The sequence below is a fragment of the Henckelia pumila genome, chromosome 3, assembly GCF_033568475.1.
Source record: "Henckelia pumila isolate YLH828 chromosome 3, ASM3356847v2, whole genome shotgun sequence".
Taxonomy (NCBI): Eukaryota; Viridiplantae; Streptophyta; class Magnoliopsida; order Lamiales; family Gesneriaceae; genus Henckelia; species Henckelia pumila.
In genome coordinates this window covers 56,418,481-56,439,854 of record NC_133122.1, presented here as the reverse complement: position 1 = coordinate 56,439,854, position 21,374 = coordinate 56,418,481, and the positions used below count along the sequence as shown (strand labels likewise).

The 21,374-nt window shown below is 34.0% G+C and overlaps 3 protein-coding genes and 1 pseudogene across 9 annotated transcripts; 3 read left to right on the top strand and 1 right to left on the bottom strand.

The window, feature by feature from the left end:
* The first annotated feature begins 3,108 nt into the window (after positions 1–3,108).
* On the top strand, positions 3,109–7,901 carry LOC140886887 (ETHYLENE INSENSITIVE 3-like 3 protein). Of its 5 annotated transcripts, none has more exons than XR_012151727.1 (5): positions 3,109–3,345; positions 3,824–5,904; positions 6,008–6,057; positions 7,562–7,626; positions 7,836–7,901. XR_012151727.1 is itself a non-coding variant. In XM_073293794.1 (3 exons), exons 1-2 carry the CDS (start codon positions 3,311–3,313, stop codon positions 5,883–5,885), a joined length of 2,097 nt encoding a protein of 698 aa, XP_073149895.1. In that variant the 5' UTR covers positions 3,109–3,310; the 3' UTR covers positions 5,886–5,904; positions 6,008–6,133. The 5 variants fall into 5 exon arrangements, 2 of the variants coding, with proteins under 2 accessions (XP_073149895.1, XP_073149896.1); XR_012151726.1 differs by having other exon boundaries at positions 6,008–6,096; positions 7,836–7,886; XR_012151725.1 differs by lacking the exon at positions 7,836–7,901 and adding an exon at positions 6,251–6,351 and having other exon boundaries at positions 6,008–6,096; positions 7,562–7,578.
* LOC140886889 (uncharacterized) lies at positions 7,841–11,337 on the top strand (annotated as a pseudogene).
* LOC140886888 (IRK-interacting protein-like) lies at positions 9,252–11,542 on the bottom strand. Its single transcript, XM_073293797.1, has 2 exons — positions 11,216–11,542; positions 9,252–10,917 (listed from the first exon to the last, which is right to left on the bottom strand). The coding sequence occupies exons 1-2, from the start codon at positions 11,540–11,542 to the stop codon at positions 9,469–9,471; spliced, it is 1,776 nt and encodes a 591-aa protein (XP_073149898.1). The 3' UTR covers positions 9,252–9,468.
* Positions 11,543–12,968: 1,426 nt separating this feature from the next.
* Positions 12,969–20,971, top strand: LOC140886211 (uncharacterized). 3 transcript variants are annotated; one of them, XM_073292719.1, is made up of 18 exons: positions 12,969–13,108; positions 13,170–13,266; positions 13,362–13,415; positions 13,516–13,559; positions 13,840–13,873; positions 14,672–14,744; positions 15,871–15,962; positions 16,385–16,459; positions 17,145–17,236; positions 17,611–17,740; positions 17,852–17,941; positions 18,185–18,250; positions 18,921–19,008; positions 19,241–19,301; positions 19,383–19,449; positions 19,789–19,877; positions 20,220–20,345; positions 20,748–20,971. In XM_073292719.1, exons 1-17 carry the CDS (start codon positions 13,050–13,052, stop codon positions 20,317–20,319), a joined length of 1,311 nt encoding a protein of 436 aa, XP_073148820.1. In that variant the 5' UTR covers positions 12,969–13,049; the 3' UTR covers positions 20,320–20,345; positions 20,748–20,971. The 3 variants fall into 3 exon arrangements, 2 of the variants coding, with proteins under 2 accessions (XP_073148820.1, XP_073148819.1); XM_073292718.1 differs by having other exon boundaries at positions 18,921–19,012; positions 19,236–19,301; XR_012151478.1 differs by lacking the exons at positions 20,220–20,345; positions 20,748–20,971 and having other exon boundaries at positions 19,236–19,301; positions 19,789–19,809.
* Positions 20,972–21,374: the final 403 nt, after the last annotated feature.

The following is a 21,374-nucleotide window of genomic DNA, read 5'->3' as shown; positions in this document are numbered from 1 at the left end:
ACAATTGGTCACGGGTCTTGGGAGAAACATGCAGAAATGTATCGTGTTTATAACTTTATATAGTAATGCTACTTAATAGACTTTCGCCGGGTGGGCAGATGCCAAGTACTTGTCTCTGAATTTGACGAATTCAATTATTATTGTTAAAATTAAACTATTTAATTATCTTCTTTTTTAAAAAAAAAAAAACCAAATAAAAATATTTATCAAGACCTAAAACTATGGACTATTTTTTATTGATAAATCATGATTACGATGAATTTTTAAGTTGTGTGTGTTGTTGCAAATATCAAAAAAGAATTTTATGTACGTAAATAATAGATTTATGGAGCATGGAAATAAATAAATAAAATGGGCTTTCTTCCAATTTCCATAAAGCTTTTTGCATGGGTTTGTTGTTTATCATTTGAAAAGATCAAATCTTTTATGCACTCTAAGGTTGTGTACACTACACGCATAGAAAAACAAGTGTAACAGATATTTCAAAGTGTAGCACATCCGACTTGACTTAATTGGTAAGCGCGTGAGGTTATCAAAATATGTTATCATTAATAAGGTAGCTTAAAGCACTTAATCATAGATTGCATTTATTTCTCACCGTAATTAAGGATTTTACAATATCAATTATTACACAAAATTTATCTATCTACGTTTGATGATAATAATAAACTTTCTCGAATGATGATTGAGTTACCATATGGTACCGGTATAATAGTTGGGAATAAGCTCTTGGAATATTTGTTATGGATATTCCCTAGTTCTGCCGTTTGATGACTGATGTTACTCCTAAGTTTTTATCTGAAATTAAGTTCAAAAATAGTTTGAATTGATTTTTACGAGGCATATACGGTATTAGATTCAGCATTTTGATGAAACCAATCTGGTGATTTTAAATATTAGGAGTCTTGTGGTTGTTACTTCGTGTCGTTGTCCCTTCGATTCCAACAAATTTTTTTTTTAAATAAAAATAGATAAAAAGAATAATAATACTCAAGATACAACAAATATAATGTACATTTATATTTACAACAAATTATATAGTGAGATTTTGTATTCCATTTATCGTGAGATTTTGACATGTTTAATTTTTGTATTGAATTGTTAAAAAGAAATTGTAAAAAAAAAATGGCAAGATGAAGTTTCGGAACTCAAATAATAAGTGACCATAAGATGTGTCAAATGTCAATATATAATATTATATATAATTTCTAAAGACCTCTTCAAATGTACATAAACAGAAATATAATATCGATCACAGTCAAAAATAAAGAAAAGAACGATGTCGTGTCCATCATATATCTTCTTCACAAATATATTACTTGATTGCATTTGCTGGTCAAACAAAAACTTTCTCCATTCACTGATTACAGCATCGTCGTTTACGGTTTACTTACTCGGTCTTTCTTGGTTTGTGCAAAACATTTCAAAGTTACATCCTTTTATATATTTTATTTGATCGATAATTGCTTTTTTTTTAAAGATATGTATTAGACTATCAATTTTATGCTATTCCAAGAATAATTTTTATTAAAGATTAGAAGAATGTTATATATATGCACTAAAGAAACACAGCCGAATTGCGATTGTTTTGAACAGTCGCAATATATGTTCTTACATTTTACATGTTTCCAACTCAAATTGGTTTGAAATAAACATATATTTTTAAATATTAAGCACACACGATTCATATTATTTAAATATTGAGCACACACATCACAATTACGTGTATTCATAATTTTAAAACACATAAAAGTTAACGGTCATATAAGTTTTCAGTAATTCCACGGGAGTTAGCGTAATTGGACTTGTTTTTTTATTCAATATACAAGGAACCAGACGTCGTCTGACTTGTTCAATTAAAGATTGAATCTGCTAGTTGGTTAAATAATGGGTTAATATTTCGTAGGACCTGTAATTGGACTTAGAGCTGCATTTTGGGCTTCACTAATTTTAATGAATATTGTTGGGCTTCACCAATTTTAATGGACGTAGAGATGATCTTCATTGGGCTTAAAATGATCTTTGAGTCATTTTGCTCTTTATTTAACCTTGTTGATAACATGTTGGTTCAAAAAAAAGGGCAAAAAAATCCGTTTAAAAAAAAAACACACACACACCTTGGTGATTGTATGCATGATGCATCATCATTATTACTTGAATAGAATTGAATGCATTATTTTGTCGAACATATAACACTTTAATGCTCATTATTATTTAATATGCCCTATAATTCGATTCGGAAGGTTGTTCATTAATCAATATCTTCTTTACACACTAAAATTAGTTTAATGCTGGGAGTTTCGGACTTGATAAACAGAAATTTGAAACTAAACAAAAATATTTTTTAAAAAAATCAATCAATCAATAAATAAATAAAATACGACAAACATCAAATTTTTATTCTATTGCCACGTGGCATCCATGGAGATTCCATCATCCTTGCAGTTCATTGAATCTGGACGTATTCAAGATTCGAGGGCACTTCCGTCATTAATTAAGTAATCCTTTAGTACATTGAAAATTTAGAAGCTCCCGTATTACTTTTTTTTCCTATTTTTTTTTAAGAATATAATATAATAAATAGTATTGTAGAGGTTTTTTTTTAATAATATGGGAGGAGATTGTTATCATCGAGTTTTAATTTTTGATATTTTCGATAATAAAAAGAAGTAATGTAGTTGTGAATGTATTAGACATATTAAAATTTTGTTTTAAACAACAATACATCGAATAAGTGATTTTCGTAGTCTATTTCATTGCATAAGAAGACATTGTACTTTTATACATTTTCAATAAAATACCTAAGCTAGTGGTAAAAAATGAGACAGCGATTGAGTGGTTTGAGATTGTTTCACTCGTGAGTTTAAGTTCTTGGTTGATTAGATGAGGATTTGACTTCAGATCCATACGATTAATTATCAAAATTATCTTTTTCAAGAGTTAAAAAAAATGTATAAATGTTGAATTATCTGAAAATATTACACAGGTTTGCTCGATAAATTCATTTGAAAAATAAAATAAGATTTGACTTTTAATCGTTTCGACCACTCTTTTAGTTTGACTAATCTGCAGCCGTCACCTCTTCTTCATTCATTCATGAACCTTCACACGTGCGAGTCCGCTTCTTCGATTTTGGGTTTTGTTTGGGAAAAAGTCCCATCCGCGAAACTTTCATTCAATCATTTCCCTAATGTTTATTTATTTCATTTGTAATCATTTTCATGTAGTTAAAGAAACCCTTTGATTTGATTTCCAAGACCCCCAATTCCCGATTGGCTTTCCCGGAAGATATTAGAGATCGTTTTTTCTTATGGATGCTATGGAGTACATTGGCGTGGATATCAGGTCCGATTGATTGATTGATTGATTGATTGATTGATTGATTTCATTCGAAGATTGTTCTGTCTGTTTAATTCCGTATCTTTTTTCTCTATTGATTTTTTCAAGTGGATTTAGTATGAGCTTATAAAACTAATGATCTGGGTTTGCATCAATTCTATGAGGTGTTAACATTACTGGTGTAAGGAGATGATTCAGTTCATTGATTGCTTTGACTGATTAATTTATCATTTTTACTGATTTCTGGAGATTTTTTTCTGTTCGTTTTTTTTTATTTCTTGAAAATTCATGATCAAATTTGTTAATCTAATTTGTATCGAATTGTAGGTATTTATATCTGTTATCCTCTTTTTTTCATTTTTATTGATGGTTGATTTGTTTATTAGTGAATTAATAATCGAAGGGAGGTTTGTGCTGAAGTGTAATATGAACTTATGTTATCGACCGTTCTTATTGAATTTCATTGGGATACATTGTGAAATAGCTCGGATATCGAGGTTGATGACATACCAGCCGCTGGTAACATGGAGGAGAAAGATGTCAGTGATGAAGAGATTGAGGAAGAAGAATTGGAGAAGCGGATGTGGAAGGACAGAGTCAGGCTCAAAAGGATTAAGGAAAGGCAGAAACTTGCGTTACAGCAAGCTGCAGAGAGGCAGAAGGCTAAGTCCTCCACGGATCAGGCACGCAGAAAGAAGATGGCTCGTGCTCAAGATGGCATTTTGAAATACATGTTGAAGCTCACAGAAGTCTGCAATGCTCGTGGATTTGTGTATGGCATTATTCCGGATAAGGGCAAACCAGTTAGTGGTGCGTCAGAAAATGTTCGAGCTTGGTGGAAAGAAAAGGTGAAGTTTGACAAGAACGGCCCCGCGGCCATTGCTAAGTATGAGGCCGACTGCCTTTCCAGAGAAGATGGAGGTGGTGGCCAAAACGGTAATTCACAAAGAGTCCTTCAAGATTTGCAAGATGCCACACTTGGATCTCTTTTATCTTCCTTGATGCAACATTGCAATCCGCCGCAGCGTAAATACCCACTCGATAAGGGTGTCCCTCCACCTTGGTGGCCAACGGGGAATGAGGAATGGTGGATTAGATTGGGATTACCCAAGGGTCAGACTCCTCTGTATAAGAAGCCTCATGATCTGAAAAAGGTATGGAAAGTTGGGGTGCTAACTGCTGTTATAAAGCATATGTCACCCAATATCGCAAAAATAAGAAGGCTAGTTAGGCAGTCCAAGTGTTTACAGGATAAGATGACTGCTAAAGAGAGCTCGATATGGCTAGGTGTTTTGAGCAGGGAGGAGTCTTTTATCCAGCAGCCAAGTAGTGATAATGGATCATCCAGCATAAGTGAGGCACCTTCCAAAAACCGTGGAAGTAAGAAGAAACCTTCTGTTGACAGCGACAGTGATTACGATGTCGATGGTGTTGATGGCATGGGATCTGTCTCATCTAAAGATGATAGGAGAGATGAATCTACAGATAGAGCACCTTTCGAGCCTCCTGTTCATGTCACACCTCAACCTGGCAGTAAACAGCATGCAGGGGAACGATCCCGGAAGCGAAATTACCCAAAATCCAGCCCTGTTAACCAACTGGGAGTACCATCTGTTAACGAAAATCCACGGAAAAGAAAAAAGAAAGAATCAGGCCTTGCTGACCAACTGACAGTGCCATCTCCCAATCAGCATCAACATGAGGATCTTGATGGCATGGTGATGAACAGAAACCATAATGAATCATTATCTGGATTATTGATCAGTGAAAGGCAGCCAGAAACTGATGGAATAATGACCACAAGGCCTCATGAGGAAAATGCCTGCTTAGAAGCATCCGATATTAACTTATTTTACTCATTTTCTTCTTCGAACGGTGTCCCCATAAGGAGTGTGCCATCGGATAATGAACCCTTACCTTATCCAATGGCTCAGAGTGCTGACCTTGTAACTCATGCAGCTCATATCTTTCCGGCATCTCAAAATTCTCAGTTACAAAGCAGGCCTCAACTTGCTGAGTTACGCGAAGAAACACAAAAGTCTGTGTCGAATCCGGAATCCCAAGATGCAGGATTGAATCATGGTCTCCAAAATTCTATTTGGCATCCAGGACCGCAAGATTCAACTCTCCCTCAAAGGTTTCAAAATTCTCAGCTGCATAATGAATCAACTGGTTACTTGCATCATCCATCAATAACAGTTGGATCAAGCCATCGAGGCCAGCTGTCTGACCCAGCATTCAGTGACGTGCGATACAGAGCAGAGGATGCCGGCTTCCCTTTACCAGTATTGCCTAGGAACGGAAATGAAATTTCCAGAGAAGGATTCCCACGATTGATGCAAGATGCATTTCCAAACGGTAGAAATGTGGACACACAGTTTACTTCTCTCAATAACTTGTCAACTGAGTTAGCAGCGTACAGCCCATTTAGTCTTCCCTTTGATGGCACAAGTTCGTTAGATACTGGTGATTTCGACTTTGTTGTTGATGATAATTCATCAGATGACAGTAACTTTGCTGAATTGATGAAGTACTTTGCTTCATAAATGGCAACATGATTCACACGTGAGTCATCTAATCTAATAGAATGAATTTGAATAGTTCCTCTCATGTATGTACTGACTACTGTGTATGTATGATCATATAAATCTGTCATTGTGGTTTTTAGGTGCAGGAAAGAGTTGCTAAAAGTGAGGCATACTTCTTTCTCCTCTGCCGGTGCGTTCTCGGTTCACTATTTTGTGGAATTTTCTGACTGTAAGTTATGAAATAATGTGTCTTCTTCACTTGGCCATTCAGCTGTTAGAATTAGCATTTTAATCATTCTTTGGGTTGTAGTTGGCCATAATACATGTTGGAGACTACTGATTGTTACTTGTAAATGAGTGTAACTTTCCTCTATTGTCAAAAGCCAAAGGGGTGGTGTTCTGATTGTATAGACACAAAATCGAGTGAAAAAGCTGCCTGCCTGCAGCATGCGCTATTAACTTTTCAATCATTTCTTGGCAATGGGTAAGAAATTTGCACCCCTTTTTCACTTCAAGCCAATCACAATAAAACGTAAATCACTTGCTCAGTTAGAACTTACTCACATGACCATATCAACTCTTACAAAATATAGCTATCAACTCTTATAAAAATATTATAGCAAATAGAATTCAGTATTTACAATGTAATTTGTATTATGTTTATTGTTATATAAGCACTCTAAAATTGTATTCCCTCAGTCCCATATATATTGTTCTTTTTGGATTTTCACACAGATTAAAAAAAATATATTGGGAAAGCAAATTTTATATAAACTTCCTATTTTATCTCTATTCAATGTATTAAAAAATGATTGCACAATTTTCAAGGTGTAGTTAATAGGGGTATATTAGTAAAGAAGTATAAAAAATATTACTAAATATAATATATGATTATATATTTGGGAAAAACAAAAAAGGAAATATGAACAATATAATTGGGACGGAGGGAGTAATAATTTTTTTGTGAATATTTCACATCTGGAAAATCGTGTAACATGATGAAAAATGATTAAATATTATAATTATAAATTTATATAACAAATATTTTTCGAAGGATTAAATTTTATAAAAAATTATTTGACAAATATTAATTTCGTTAATTGAAATATTAATGTTATCGGTTTTTACATATGGTAAAATGTATTTTTTCTTAAATATTAACAAATATATTAAAATTTCCAAACTCAATTACATTTTTTTAAAGAAATTCATGCTAGAGTTTAAATATTTTAAAATTAAGTAATCACATTTGAAATAAAAAAATATTTTTTTATAACTTGGCTTTTATATTAAATTTGGAAGAAATGGATTTTTGACATAAAATAAGTTATATATATTTACTAGTTATTATATATTATATATATTCAATATGAATGCATATTTAATACATTAACAAAAATTTCTCGTTGTAAACCGCAAATTAAAAGACAAATATTAATTTCATATTTTGAAATCCATTTGTTTATACATAATTGTATTAAATAAAAATAATATTTATATTTTTAAAATTATGTAGTATATATTTTTAATTATAAAATGGATAATTTCAGAAACACTATAAGTTTTTTTATTTATAAATATATAATTATAAAAATATAACCAAAAAATTATTAACATTTGTTATCATGGTGCCCTAAAAAAAAAACATTTGTTATCATGGTAAATAATTTTTAATTATCTTTTGCATTATTTAGGAAAAATAAAAAAACCCCTCTCCGATTCTGTGGATCAGCGAATTTCAATTCACCGAGTTTACAAGGTCAGTGGAAAACTTCCTGTTTCTATCTTTTTAGCATTGAACAAGCTGATTTGAGTTGAATAAGGTTGTACAAATCTTTACCGAAAATTCTGAAAGATGTTCTTTTTATTTTTTGGTTTGTTTGTTTAAAAAAAAAAAGATGTACTGAAATCGGTAATATTTACTCAAAAATCCTAAGATCTTCCGTAAATTTGCTGCAATTTCTACAGTATTCTGCTGATGTTACGTGCCTTTAATATGGATCGAGTTAAAGAATCGCGGAAAGAATAAAAAAGAAAAGAGAAGCAGAAGCAGAAGCAGAAGAGATCGTAAAAAAAGGATCAATCCGCAGTCAATCAGAAAACTTATCAACAGGTTCAAGCAAGCAACTTTCAGCAATTTCATTTACTTACTTCCAGTTTAATTGTTTTAATTTCAAATCCTTCAGCTTCTATTTCAGTTCCTAGTTGTGTAAATGTTTAAATCAGTTCATGATGGCATAATTAATTTACTATTTTGCAAGGAGATTATAACCGACTATCAAATGATCAGGAACTATTTTGTTTGTTTTAGGATTTAGATTTCACATTTCACATCATTTTGGCATGTGTTTGTGTCTTGGATGCTTGATGCAATTTTATGTGCAAACAGACTCTAACTGTGTTTGGAGTAGATTAGCTTGTTGTAGCAGCTGAAGTAGTTTCTGGTAGAATAACCTACGCTCGTCTCTTCACACTCCTCTGATATCGAACTACTCGATACTCAAACGGAATCATCATTGCGTCTCTCTTTGTACAACGTTTTTCATCCACCTGTTTTAGGACAAAAGAATATGTTATTACCTTAACAAAAAGCATGTAGAATTAAGAGAACTTATGATTGGGGTTATCTGCCGCAGGAAATGGGGTTGTGGACGCTGTTGGAGGGCTGCCTGCTTCTTGCAAATGCACTGGCCATATTAAATGAAGACCGATTCCTTGCCCCCAGAGGATGGAGCTTCCAAGAGTATTCAGGGGTTAAGAGAAACTCATTCAAGGGGCAGATTCTGGGTCTCATATATGCAACCCAATACTTGAGAGTTCCCCTAATACTTCTCAATTTGCTCGCCATCGTCGTAAAACTGGTATCCGGCTGATTTCCTCATGCAGCAAGGTTCACATCGTTTCTGTCCTTTCATTTCTTGGTCTTCTTGGTTCAGAACTTCTACATGGACATTAAGGTTTATGACATAAACATCAATAATGCTTAATATATAGTTTCAAGGTTGGTTTAGTTGAGTTTATGAGATGATAGGATGATTGATATTCTGAGATGAATAATGGAATTTGGGTTGTCAAAGAATGACAGTATGTTTTCTGTTTCATCAGAAACTAGGAAATAGAAACAAGTCTCTTCTCGGTTTCTTAAAATTTTGCCATTTATTTCAGTTTTTTGGTTTTTGTTAATCGTTAAAGAGTGGATGAAACCAGCTTCATTACTTCCCGCCATTCAAGTGAAAGAGTGGATTGAACCAGCCTCACATAAATATAACGAAATGCCAAATAGCATTTTTCATCTCATTCGGAATCAATTACAGAATCATCTATTACATAAAAACAAGAGTTTTTTTTCCAAGAAAGGTAAAAAGACTGAGTTGGTTGCTACTACCTCTTGTTTACTAATATAATATGACGAGAACATGTTAATATAATATAGTGCATGCCATCCAATATGACTAAGTTTTGAAATGATATATAAATTAACTAAACAATCAGTAAATTCATGGGAACAATAAAGGAAAGCCTAAAATAAAGATTACAAGTTAGTTTTTCTCGCGAGCATTAGCTATACTAAGCCAATTAGGAGAACTGAGTTAACTTCAATTCAGGCGAAAGATTTGTATCTGCAAAGAACTTTACACCTCAGTACCCTATCATGCACATAAAAACCAGGCATAACCATGATTTTAACCCGACTTGGACCCTGTGATCTTTGCCTGTCCGCAAAGATATCCTCCATGTAATGAGGTTCAAACGGCATATTTTCGTAGACCCTGAGAATACCCAATGGAGGATTGAATGAAAACGCGAGCAAATGGAGCAACCAAACACACTTAGCAGCAACGAAAAAAGCTTGTAGAAGCTGCTCGGGCCACGGTGTAGTCCACCCTAGAGTTGCAATTATGCCACTCATTTTATCGTCGCAGAACTTGCTAAATTCATCGCTGTAATACTTCGTTCCTTTTCTCAATACCTCATTCCAACTTAGATTTCGTAGTGCAACAAAAGATTGGAACTGAGCTTCGCGATCTTGATGAGGGTCCAAGATCTTAGGCACACCGTTTTTTTGGAAAATGCAGTTTTCAAAATCTTGGTAGAGTGATTGATTTATCATAGCCTCGATATGGTATAACACGGTTTTAGAGTACTTGGATTTGAGTGAGAGTTTGTGTTGTTGAAGGTGAATGTTCATGCTGTCAATCAACGAGTGATCTGTTTCTTCGATTTGTGCAACTAGAATCTTGCAGAATTGCTTCATTGACAATCTTGTTTCTGATACAATCTGTAAGAATCCCTCTACCATCACCTCTTCACTAACTGGCATGAAATTTTCTGCATTTTCATCACCAGGTTTCCCTCTTTTCGGAAGATTTGTGAGCTTCTCTTGCCTCAAGGCCTTCTTCAGTTCTTCACAGTATGTCTCCAAATACTCCATTTTCTGGCTTAAATCCACGAGAGATTCCTTCATTTCTGCAGCTTCAATTAAGGCTGAATCTCGGGTTTCTTTAGCTTCCTCCAGTTCTTTCTTCAACATCTCAATAGAAATAATCTCCGAGTCTTTACCACTCTCAGAAACTTCCACCGGCTTTGATCGAGCAGGTGAATTTTCATTCTTGTTGTTCTTCTTCTTTGTACTAGAAAAAAGCCAAGGAAACTTCAGAACCCTGTTTCTTGGAGGTGAACAAAGAGAAGTTCTTGAAACTGATTCACTACTTATCAAACCAGGGTTGCATCTGTTGCAAGATGATACTGATTTAAGCTCTCCTATACTATTTCTTCTAGATTTGCTGGAATCCAGCCCGGGTGATTCTTCAAGAACAGTAAAATTATTCGCACAAGAACCTATTCCTGAATTCTGATCTTCTGCAGGGAATTTGTGTCCCTCCAAGCTTATGAATTCGGAGAGCAACCCTTTTCTTGGTTTCAGGTAATTCGGTAAAAGGCTTTGATTGACATTTTCTAAATCTACGATATGCTCACCCCAACTTTCGGGATGATTTCGATTTTCCAGTAGATGATATGGATATCCTGGTAAAGGTTCGTCCTCATAACTCTGTCAAGATTGTATATTGCAAATGAAGCAAGTTGTAAGTACATTTTTGTGGATAAATAACAGAAATAGTAACAAAAAAAAGTGCCTAAAGTCGACATATTTCCAAAACTGAACTTTCGCCGCAAGAACCATCCATCCAAGTTGGCTAAAGAACTAGAAACAAAGCGGAAAAAATGAACATGCGCAAAACAGGAGCAATATTTCAAGGCTATAAAATCCAACAATCTTCAGTTTTGAAGCTCAATATTCACAGCCAACAAACTTGCAAAAAGAAAAAGGAAACAAAACAAAAACTTACTGGAGTAAAAACAGGGTAATCTTGTGCGGAGAGCGGCGGAGCAAGGCAAGAGACAGGAGAAGAAGCAGCGCTGAATCTCATGTTAGCTGGGCTATTTCCCAGTGTCAGGGCTGCGTGAAGCGCCCGAAGCTCCACAGCTTTGGCAAGCGCCGCCTGAATATCTTCTCTGCTCACATCATTCCCACTCCCAATTTTACTGTGCTCTGTACGAATATCAGCCATTAAGAGAGGAAAGAACACGGAAGAATATAAATAGTGAATATTGCAGGCGAAATCCAACGATTGGATTTGGGTTGCAGCACAGAGAAGTAGATCATGTGATATCATATCCAGCAAATGACTCTGGATATATAGCCAACAAAAATCTGGAAGAAGATGGATTTTGTCTCGAGTAAATTTGGAACCAGTGAGAGTGAGTGCATGTGAACCTGATAACGAGTGAAGAAGAAAGAATATTTGTATTGTATGTTTTCTAGTGAATGAGAGAATATTATAATATAATCATGATTCGCTTTTTTTATTCTATTAAAAAAAATGTTTTACTTTTTAAAAATAACAGATTCAAATTCCATTTTTCTCAAAATACAAATATTCATTTCATGATCCCTCGAAACATTATATTTTAAAATTCTAGTCAAATATGTTTTAATGGGGACATAAAAGTACCATCTCGTCCGAGCCTTTCATTGTCTTGGCTTTTTCAACGTAGAGCAAAATGACATTTAAATGGGGACAAATATAAAATATTAAATTTAAAAAAAAAAGGTTAATTTCTGTTATTCTTTCCCCATAATTTTATCTTTAATAATAATAAATTAATAAGCCAAAAGTTTCAGCCAATTATTTTAAATAATAATTAAATTTAGGTATCTTATTCGTTTGAGTTAAATTTGTTCTTGAAATAGTGCTAATTTTCAAGACATAAAGCATATATATTCTTGAAAAATATTTTGAAGGTTGGCAGATGGGTGTTAAAAAATCTTGATCGTTTCAATGCTGAAAAAGTGCTGCTTCTTTCTAATTTTGTAGATATTAACTTTTTACGTAGAGGTATGCATTACACATATTCTTCTGTTTTTTGCCTTATACCTTTCACGGTTCTTCAATTCCAAGAAGAATATTCCCAATCACCAAATTTAGCTAGGTAGACAATTCAATCATGTACAAATATTCATCATGTTGATCCAAATTAACTCGATTCTCGCACATTCTTTGATTATATTTTATTTAGATGATTAATAAGTGGAAAAAAAATAGAGAAATTGAAGTCGAAGTTGTAGGTTTTTTTTTCCCCTAAATAACCAAAACCACTTTTGCGGAAGCATATATATAATCAACATCCCAACGTTTGAATCTTAGAAGGCATATACATTTTTTTTAACAAAAAATTTGTAAATAACATTTTTATAAAAACATTGTATAATTACTTATCCTAGCATAGCCTAAATTTTTTTTGTCACAATATGTCAATTTTTTTCCCTCACTATATTATTATTGGAAAAAAACCCAAATACACAATTAAATTAAAAACCTAAAAAAATATGCATAATTTTTTTTAATTTTAAAATGTAATGTAAAATATATTTAATTTGTCTTATTATATTTCATTTGTTTGATGAATGCATTGATAGGATAAAATAATAAAAAAAGAATTTTGAAATTAGGATAAGATAATTATTGAAAATAGTTATTTATTTATTTACCAAGCTTGCTTAGGTGATGGCGTGTTTATTTATGGCGGGACGTTCAAAGTCATCGATAGCGTTTGGCCCAGCCCTGTTTACTCAAGTCAGTCAACAAGGAGAGCAGAGGATAAATCATCGGAAGGAATTGCATGGAACAATACCTAGCCCCATTGAATTCGTTGAATCAGAGGCCCAGACCCTCCCACAGGTAATTCTTTCATTTCCCCACTTTCAGATTTCTTCACTTGTTGAAATCCAATGCATTTCAGGCATCGCTGGAAGAGGAGTCTCATCGAATTAAACGGCAGATTCGACCCTAATTATCGTCGTTGTATTTCTGGCCTCATAATTCAATCCTACTCTGAGGTCAGTTGAGGTTTATTTACTGTTTGATTACTCAATTAGCTAACCAATTGAGTGTGTGGATGATGACTTGATTATTTTCTTTCTTTTGCTCCAAGATTGGAGCTTTTCCTCATACATATCACGTGGATGGAGAACCATGCCAGACCCATGTATGGAACTTTTTAAGGAATTTATGTTAGATAGAAAATTTGTATTTCGTTACCAAATTTTGGCTTCAGCTGGTTTTTTAATTAGCGGCACTTTTGACAGATTGATTGGTTTACATGGAACAATAATCCCGGCACAACCAGCAGGTTGAATTTCGGCTTTCTTTTTGTTTTTAGATTAGTGTTTCTTCAATATGCTGATGTTTTTTGTGCGGGAAACACATTCATGTGGTGGCTACGTTTAGAAACCACTTGTATCAAAACGCCCAGTTCATGAAAAACTGTACAATCAGTAGTTTATTTATCATAATGGATTTTCATTGAGTGGTGTACAGAGAACATATTGCTTTACCTATGTGTTTATTGTATTCCAATAGTTTTTATTTCAAGTGCTAATGGTTGCCACTCTTTTGCACTTCAATTTCAGGTGGGGCATTTCAGCAGTTGAATTTGACTCCAAGGTGACTTTGCTGCATTACTAGATCCTCAAGTTGCATGTCGTAATGGTCCCTTGTGTAGTTGCATGCTGCATTCAGATAGTTTTAGACTTGAGTTAAATATGAAAAATTCTTCTCATTGTTAATTCTATTCTCAGGACAACCATTAAAGAGCTCAGGATATAAATTTTGTCATGTCATCTTAGAAACTTGATGCAAAAAATAGTTCATGTAATGAATAGCTCATAATGAACGCCTGACGGATTCTCAAATTTTCCATTTTTATGCGTTGGCACTGACATTCTTTGGTCCAGCAATGATAAATCATATTATCCTTTGAGAACCAAGGTTTAGTGGTATTTCCAAAATTTACACCCCTATATTTGGGTGACATATGCTTTAATCTTGCAGAATGCAGCTAAATTATTCGCCTCAATAGTCTCAAAACTGAGAGAATAGTCAGTCAGTTCACATGGGTAATTTTGTAGTCATCTACTACTGTCTGGACCAAGTTTTTGTACGATTATATTTTTTTTAATACAGTATCATTGGCCCTTGACTATTGACCTTGTAAAGAAGGGAAAACCAGAATTCGGAGAGCATAATCACCCTTACAATGTCATGACTAGTATGTTTAAGGCGTGCAAGGTAGTGAGTTTGATATACCAGAATCATAATAAGACTCACTGAAACTGTTCTACTTTCATGCCAAGTTGTCGATTTTGTATCAGCGAACTCGTACATTGGAGATTATTTTAGCTTTTAGCTGGTTTAAGAGACAATGTTATGTTTATCTTATCAATGTCTGATTTGTTTTTGTAGGGAGTATATCTAGCATCAGTGACAAGATCAGGCTGCTTAACTGTGCATGACTTTGATAATATCTGTAGTCCTGGTAACCAATCATTAATACTTAGATTTCTTGTCTGTTTTTATACAATGAAATGGCCGATCATTTGGTACCAATAATTTGGCTATGAGATACAAATTCTAAAATTTCTTGTCTGTTTTTATAAAATGAAGTGGCCGATCATTTGGTACCAATAATTTGGCTATGAGATACAAATTCTAAATATTTTAAGCACATTCTCTTTAGAACTTTGACTTGCACTTCCTTGTTTCAGTAACATTTTATAAAATAAGCCCACTACAAATTCACACCTAACGATTGGCCAGAATGGATTTAACCCCCTTTGTTTTATCGATGAGTCGGTAAAAATCCTCTGAGAAAAATAATTAAATGCAGAATTCCCTGTTTTCAAATTATAGCAGCCATGAATTAAAAACTCACCGTTATAAATTTATAGCTAAAACCTACTTTATAAAATTTGTTGGCAAAACTGCCATGCCAACAATTTTTTGGTAGTATACTTGCTTCTTAAGCACCTATACATGAAATTATAATGATAATTAAATTACTCAAATTTGAAAATGACATTTTGAATATAATAAAAATACGTTTATCTTTCTTTTGTTTCTCAAGTTTAGAATATTATTTTTTAAAACATGACTTTGAAATTTTAATATGCTATAAAACAAGGAAAAACACATGTAATTTTGCTGTTATATTTAAAATATCATTTTCGACTGTGGGCTTTTTTATTTTTTATGTAATTTAATGTATGAGCAGCAGCGCATACCATAAATTCAACAGGGGGAAGTTTAAGATAAATTCAATAACACAAGATGTTCTTATCTCATTAAAAATTTTCACATGAGATCTTAGGCATTAGATCGATAAAATTTTTGTTTTGGAGTTTTGGTTACTAATTTGAAAATAAAGGGGATTTTTCCTACTTTTACTTTTTGCATCAGAGTTTCAACTACTTAATAAAACGAAGGGGTGGTTTTGCAATATACTTTCAAGATTAGATATTTATCTCTGTTGAAGTAATGGAAACGTGTATCAGTGTCTTCATTGTTTTTTGTCTAAAATTTTTCTGATTCGATTATCTTTCTGCCTGGTATCCCTAGAACTCAAAATGTCCTCATGTAGTTCTTTTGATGCATAAAATCTTTAGATGTGAAAGAGGATGAAGCAAAACAAGTGCTGCATGTATCTACTTCTCAACAACTTGATGTCATCCGTTGGAATGTTGCTAACCAAGATGAGGTTTGCATCCTAAGGGCCTTGACTAAAATTTAGTTGGCATAGACAAGAAGCATGCATTCGAAGAAACACAAAATGCCACAAATTTGGGCTAATTGCACCAGACCCCCCTATGAAAAGTCTAAAAGGCATGCAGCCCCCTAATATTAATAGGCTAATGTATCATCCAATTTAAAAATCAAGCACGTGTAATCCCTTCGTTAAAAAAATTCAAGCATATTTACCCCATTTGTAAGGGGTTTTATCCTTGAATTTTAAAAGCATGGGGTTTCAATTGCAATTAATATTACACAAGTGGTTTCGTTTTTTTGAATTTTTACAGGAGGTACTGATAAAATTTGTCCCCGCAAGTTTCTTGATACCTTATTTGCTAGTAACAAGTTTTTTGTAACTTGCCTCTCCACACTTCTTTTCTTACCGCGCAGATAGCCTGCACATCAATAAAAAGCAGTGAAGTTCATGTTTATGACATTGGGTATGTCTCCTCTGAACCGGTCGAGGTAAGCCTTGTTTCACCTTTCTTCAATGAAGTTCCTGCATTCTTAGTCTTAACTAAAAACCTACCTTACTTTTTATCCTGGGAATCTCATCGATGATGCACAAAGACTTGTCAAGTTAACACTTAACAAGCAGACCTAAAATTAAAAAAAAACTAATGAACGTGATGATATCGAAGGTTGAGCCACTTTATATGATATCCTCTGAATAGTGATGATAAAGAAAGGGAAACCATGGATTCAACTAAAAAAACAGCTAATCCGTTAGATCTCTTCTGGGCTGATAATGACAGACCTCATGCAATTCATTCAGTTCTGATTCCTCCTTGTTTTCTTTCGGTAACTGGTATGATATACAAAGAAGCAGTTTTGTTGGTAAGCTTGTCGTATATGGGCAATCTATGATAGCATCCTTACCAAAATTTGCATTTTCATCGAAGTCTGATCCATTAGTCTTTTGATGAAATTTCTGATGAATGCATCAGTTGGACTGAGAGAAAATAACATGAATGAAAAGCTTGAATAGGCACCAATTACTCTTATGCCTGATACTTTTAAGACAAAGAACAAGCATTTAATTTGTTTGGAGGTGGTGTCGGTCTACTGAAATCGTAGATCAGTATTTTTTGTTGTAGCTGTTATAAGTTTGCATTTGTGTTTCATCTTTTCTGTGTACTTTTATATGCAGGTGCTAAGAAAGAGGCCCAATATCACTGTTCATGGGATTAATGCTCATAAAGGTTTCTCAGACATAGCTTTTTCTTCTGATGACAACTCAAGGTTTAAAACTATAGGACTCTTGCTTTGAAATTTTTTAGTTTCTAAAGAGCGAGAGGCATCGTCTTCTCCATGATTTTCAATCCATGGTATATTGCAAGAGAAATTATATAAGTGTTTATGATGTTAGGGAAGCCAAGAATTCATTTAAAAAGATGGAAGAATAGGGACAAGTGATCTTTGGAGGATAGAAAGTAGGTTATTGAGGTAACATTGTTTTGATTAGACCGACCTCAGAGAAAAACGATAATTTAGAGCAAAAAATTTAAGGTGCTGTGCTTCGTGATGCTTACTTTCTTACTGTTATTTTATTTTAGTTATATGCTGACAAGTCTTTCATTTCTTGTGGGCTGCTTTGTGATAATATGCCTCAATAGGTTGCTTGCTTCTGATGCTAATGGATCAATTAATGTGTGGGATAGAAGAGCTAGCGATCTTCCCTGTTTGGAACTCTCAACCAATTCCTCTGGCTCACTTAACAGTATTAAGTTAAGTAGGGATAATGAGGTATGATTTTTATTGAAGTTGACTAATGAGGCAAAAAAAAAAAACCCTTTATTTCACCACTCACTTTCAATGACAGGCTATAGCCATCACTTTATTTTGTTGAGCCTGTAGATTATATTTGGAGCTAGCAAGCAGGGAATTATATATATGTGGGATCTCCGTGGAGGACGATCATCTACAGCTTTCAGTAATCATAAAGAGGTATGGGCATTTCTAGTTTATGCCACTGATTTGGCTCAGAGGACCTTTTATTCTAACATTGTTGGGCATAAAGTCTGCGTCATATAATCAAAAAGAAAAAAAAAACAAACAAACAGCAAAGATAGAAAGACGTGTAAGATTGAGATTGTGCTGGATGAATAGCTCAAACCCATTATCTTAAGAAGAAATTTTTCTTGACTGATCGATAGCCAGTTAGCCATAACAGTAGCTTTGCTTATTTAGGGATATTGTTCTCCTCTTATTGCGGTGAAGTTATCACATGAGCTGGAGAAGATATGGTCCTTAAAGGTATGCAAGATAATCCACATCAGTTTTCTAATTCTATACTGCATCAATTGTTGTGCTGAAATTTTCTGACCCATTTTTCATCGTTTACGTAAAATATCTGGGCTGGTTTCATTGAATCCAACTGTTTTTTTTGGGAACCATTTCTGAAGAGGAAAATATTACTTTACTCAACTATATTGTTGTCTGCAAGATAATTTCTGTAGATACTATTTGTTTGTTGTCTCAATAATGCCTTGTGGAAGAATTTTATTTGGTATGTAGATGTTGGGACTACTGATTCACATGCTCCACTATGTTATCAATCAAATTCCGCTCAAGCACATGTTGGGTTATGTTATGAAGGGCAATTCAAGTTTCATTAGTCATATGTTAGTATGTTACTGTACTATTGCAACTTTAAAAGAGTTAGCAAGACCACCATTTTTTGTGCTATTCTTGTAAGGAATCTCACATCAGGCATTTGTTTCCCCCCCCCCCCCCCCCCCCCCCCCTCTTAAGTTCAGAAAATGCTTTCCATATTTTAAATTTACAATCTATCATAGTTCTCTAATGATTTGTATTCTTGAAATCATCAACTCCTTTTCTGCTCGATGACTTACCATTTGTTTGACCCTTTGATTCTTTTATGTGCATTGGCTGTATATGACTACATATTATCAATTATCTGCAGGCTCAATCAAATATTGTTTCAAAGGAAATACACTCAATTGATATTGATCCATCGTGCCCTTACCAATTGGCATTTCATCTTGATGATGGTTGGTATGTTTACAAGCAAATGCATGCTGTTTTTTTTTATGTTTTGGAATGGGCTTAAGTCTAGTGGCAGCTGTAATTAATTGCATTTGTTACCATGTGTCAAGAGCTGAATTTACCACCTGACAATCTTCAAATGCCATCCTACCTTATTTTCGGAATCTTCCATCCTATATATCTGGCTTGTCCAGTTTGGATTTTATGCTTATTTTGTTATTGTTTCTTCCAGGTCAGGTGTTCTAGACACTAACAAGCTTCAAGTGACACATATTCATTGTCCTCCACCTCCTTGGCTGTATGTACAAAATGAACTTGCTACTTTCTTTTGAATAAGGATCGCTGAATGTTGTTCCCTCTTGCTGATGTCAACTTACAGGGATGAATTCGATGGTTTGACCAATGTCTCATTCTTGAGAAGACCATGTTGGCTTCTAACAAACTCAGTAAGTCATTTAAGCAATCTATCTTAAGTTTGTTCGACTGCAGTATGACTTTGTATTGTTGATTTTCTAGAAAGGTTGTAATTCCATGGAGAAAAGGAAAAAGTGGAATAAAGTAAAATTTATAAAAATGTTTTGGACTTGTCTATCTATTGCATTTCTATGTTCTAGCTTATATCATGGTATGAAAATGCGAGCTGAGTTTTTCTCTGATTGATATATTCTCATCTCATCCAGGGAATTTAGTCTTATGATCTAGAGTGACTTCTACTAATGTTAGTGTGCAGTTGTATCTTGACTATGTTCTCATTTTTGCAACTTTTCTTCTTGACGTATTTGCAGATTTACATTGTGGGATCGTCGACCAGTAATGGCCTTTACCTTTTGGATTTCTATCCAGACAGTGTCTCTCCTTGTTATGTGGATTACAAGTAAGGGACTAACTACCACACACTTCAAATTTCAGCCGTTCTTTAGAATTACGGTATCAGTTGCTTGTTCAAGCAGTGTGTCTGATCACTTGATACATGAGGCTAATAAGCTCTCCATTTATTATGTAACGTATTAAACCGGCTAAAAATCCATTTCCAGATTTGATATTATTTATCCATTCATTTGATCCTTCTTCTCTTTCGAGAAAGATTTGTTGATGTTGTGTGGCTGGTAGGTGTGTGTTTCAGTGTGATTCCCCAGTTCTTTAGCTAGCAATGTAAAAACGAATAACAAATAACAGTTTTTTGGGTTTGGGCTGCTAATTTGAAGTTTGTTGCTAGTTGTGATGATAAAACAATGATGGAACAAGTGGCCAGCGTATACAGAACAGATTTTTGTCACTCTCTGAAGGTATTACTGCATGTGCTTCTCATCCCTTGAATGGCACCATTGTGGCTGGAACTAAGGTACATTCCAACTTATTGATCCATATGCATGCTTTAACTTGGTTCATAATCAAATATTATAAATTCACATTGTCTTCATCTAGTTTTAAAACTCACATTGGAAGCAGATTTTATTCTACTTCAACCCAAATTTACAATTTATTTGATGGACATGATTGCGGTTGTGGGGACGATCCTCATTTTTGTATTTACCACATGTCGATATTGCGTACCAACATGCTACATCTGATGAATATACTGCATTTATTTTTAATTACAAGTTTATCGATTGGCAGATTCATCATATTGATGTTTGCATTTTCCCATAGTGCTTACCAGCAGATCTATAGAATAAATCTGCTTTGCCCGAAATATTTTCATTCATGATTGTTAATTCTAGTTTTTTTTTTGTGGCTGTTTTAGCTCTCGTCATTGCTGGTTATTTCTGATTCAAAAGTGTCACACTGAGCAGCAGTTGGCCATCCATTCAGTAAAATAATAATCTGGACTTGAGGAAACTCCACGTCATCTTTGATTATGCAAAGAGATACATGAGGAATGCGCAAGATGTTGGGTGCTTTTTTGGTCTTCAGGTAAGGTAATTTACGTTTTTCTAGTTTTCTCAATGAATGTCATTTAAAAACGTGAGAGGGACATTGATCTAATGTGTGAAGTGTATCTGAAGTGTGCATTGTAGTGATAGACTGACTACCTTTACCAAAACTGATTATTTGCCACCAAATCTGACTTTGGTATATATTGACATGAATTTTCTTTTCATCATGTGGAGAAGCGTGACATAAAAGATTAAACAAAACTTTCATTTTTATTCCTGGCTGTGAATTATTTAGGTCAAAAAGTCATTAATCACACTTAAAGAAGCCGTGGGTATTGAAATGATTATGAGGGAAAAAAACGTAGCTTCTTCCTTTTTTTAATTTTGGCTCCATTTTGCAAGTTATGCTTTCTCTTCTTTTTAGGGATCAAACACCTTCAGTCTCTGCTCTTTTTTAAACATCCATTAATTCTTTAATTAATGCACAGAACATG

Coding starts and splice junctions, on each gene's coding strand:
- LOC140886888 (XM_073293797.1), bottom strand. CDS start 11,542: ATGATATCACATGATCTACTTCTCTGTGCTGCAACCCAAATCCAATCG. Junction 10,918..11,215: donor ATTACCCTGTTTTTACTCCA/GTAAGTTTTTGT, acceptor CAATCTTGACAG/AGTTATGAGGACGAACCTTT.
- LOC140886211 (XM_073292718.1), top strand. CDS start 13,050: ATGGAACAATACCTAGCCCCATTGAATTCGTTGAATCAGAGGCCCAGA. Junction 13,416..13,515: donor GAGAACCATGCCAGACCCAT/GTATGGAACTTT, acceptor CACTTTTGACAG/ATTGATTGGTTTACATGGAA. Junction 19,302..19,382: donor TGTCCTCCACCTCCTTGGCT/GTATGTACAAAA, acceptor GTCAACTTACAG/GGATGAATTCGATGGTTTGA.
- LOC140886887 (XM_073293794.1), top strand. CDS start 3,311: ATGGATGCTATGGAGTACATTGGCGTGGATATCAG. Junction 3,346..3,823: donor TACATTGGCGTGGATATCAG/GTCCGATTGATT, acceptor ATTGTGAAATAG/CTCGGATATCGAGGTTGATG.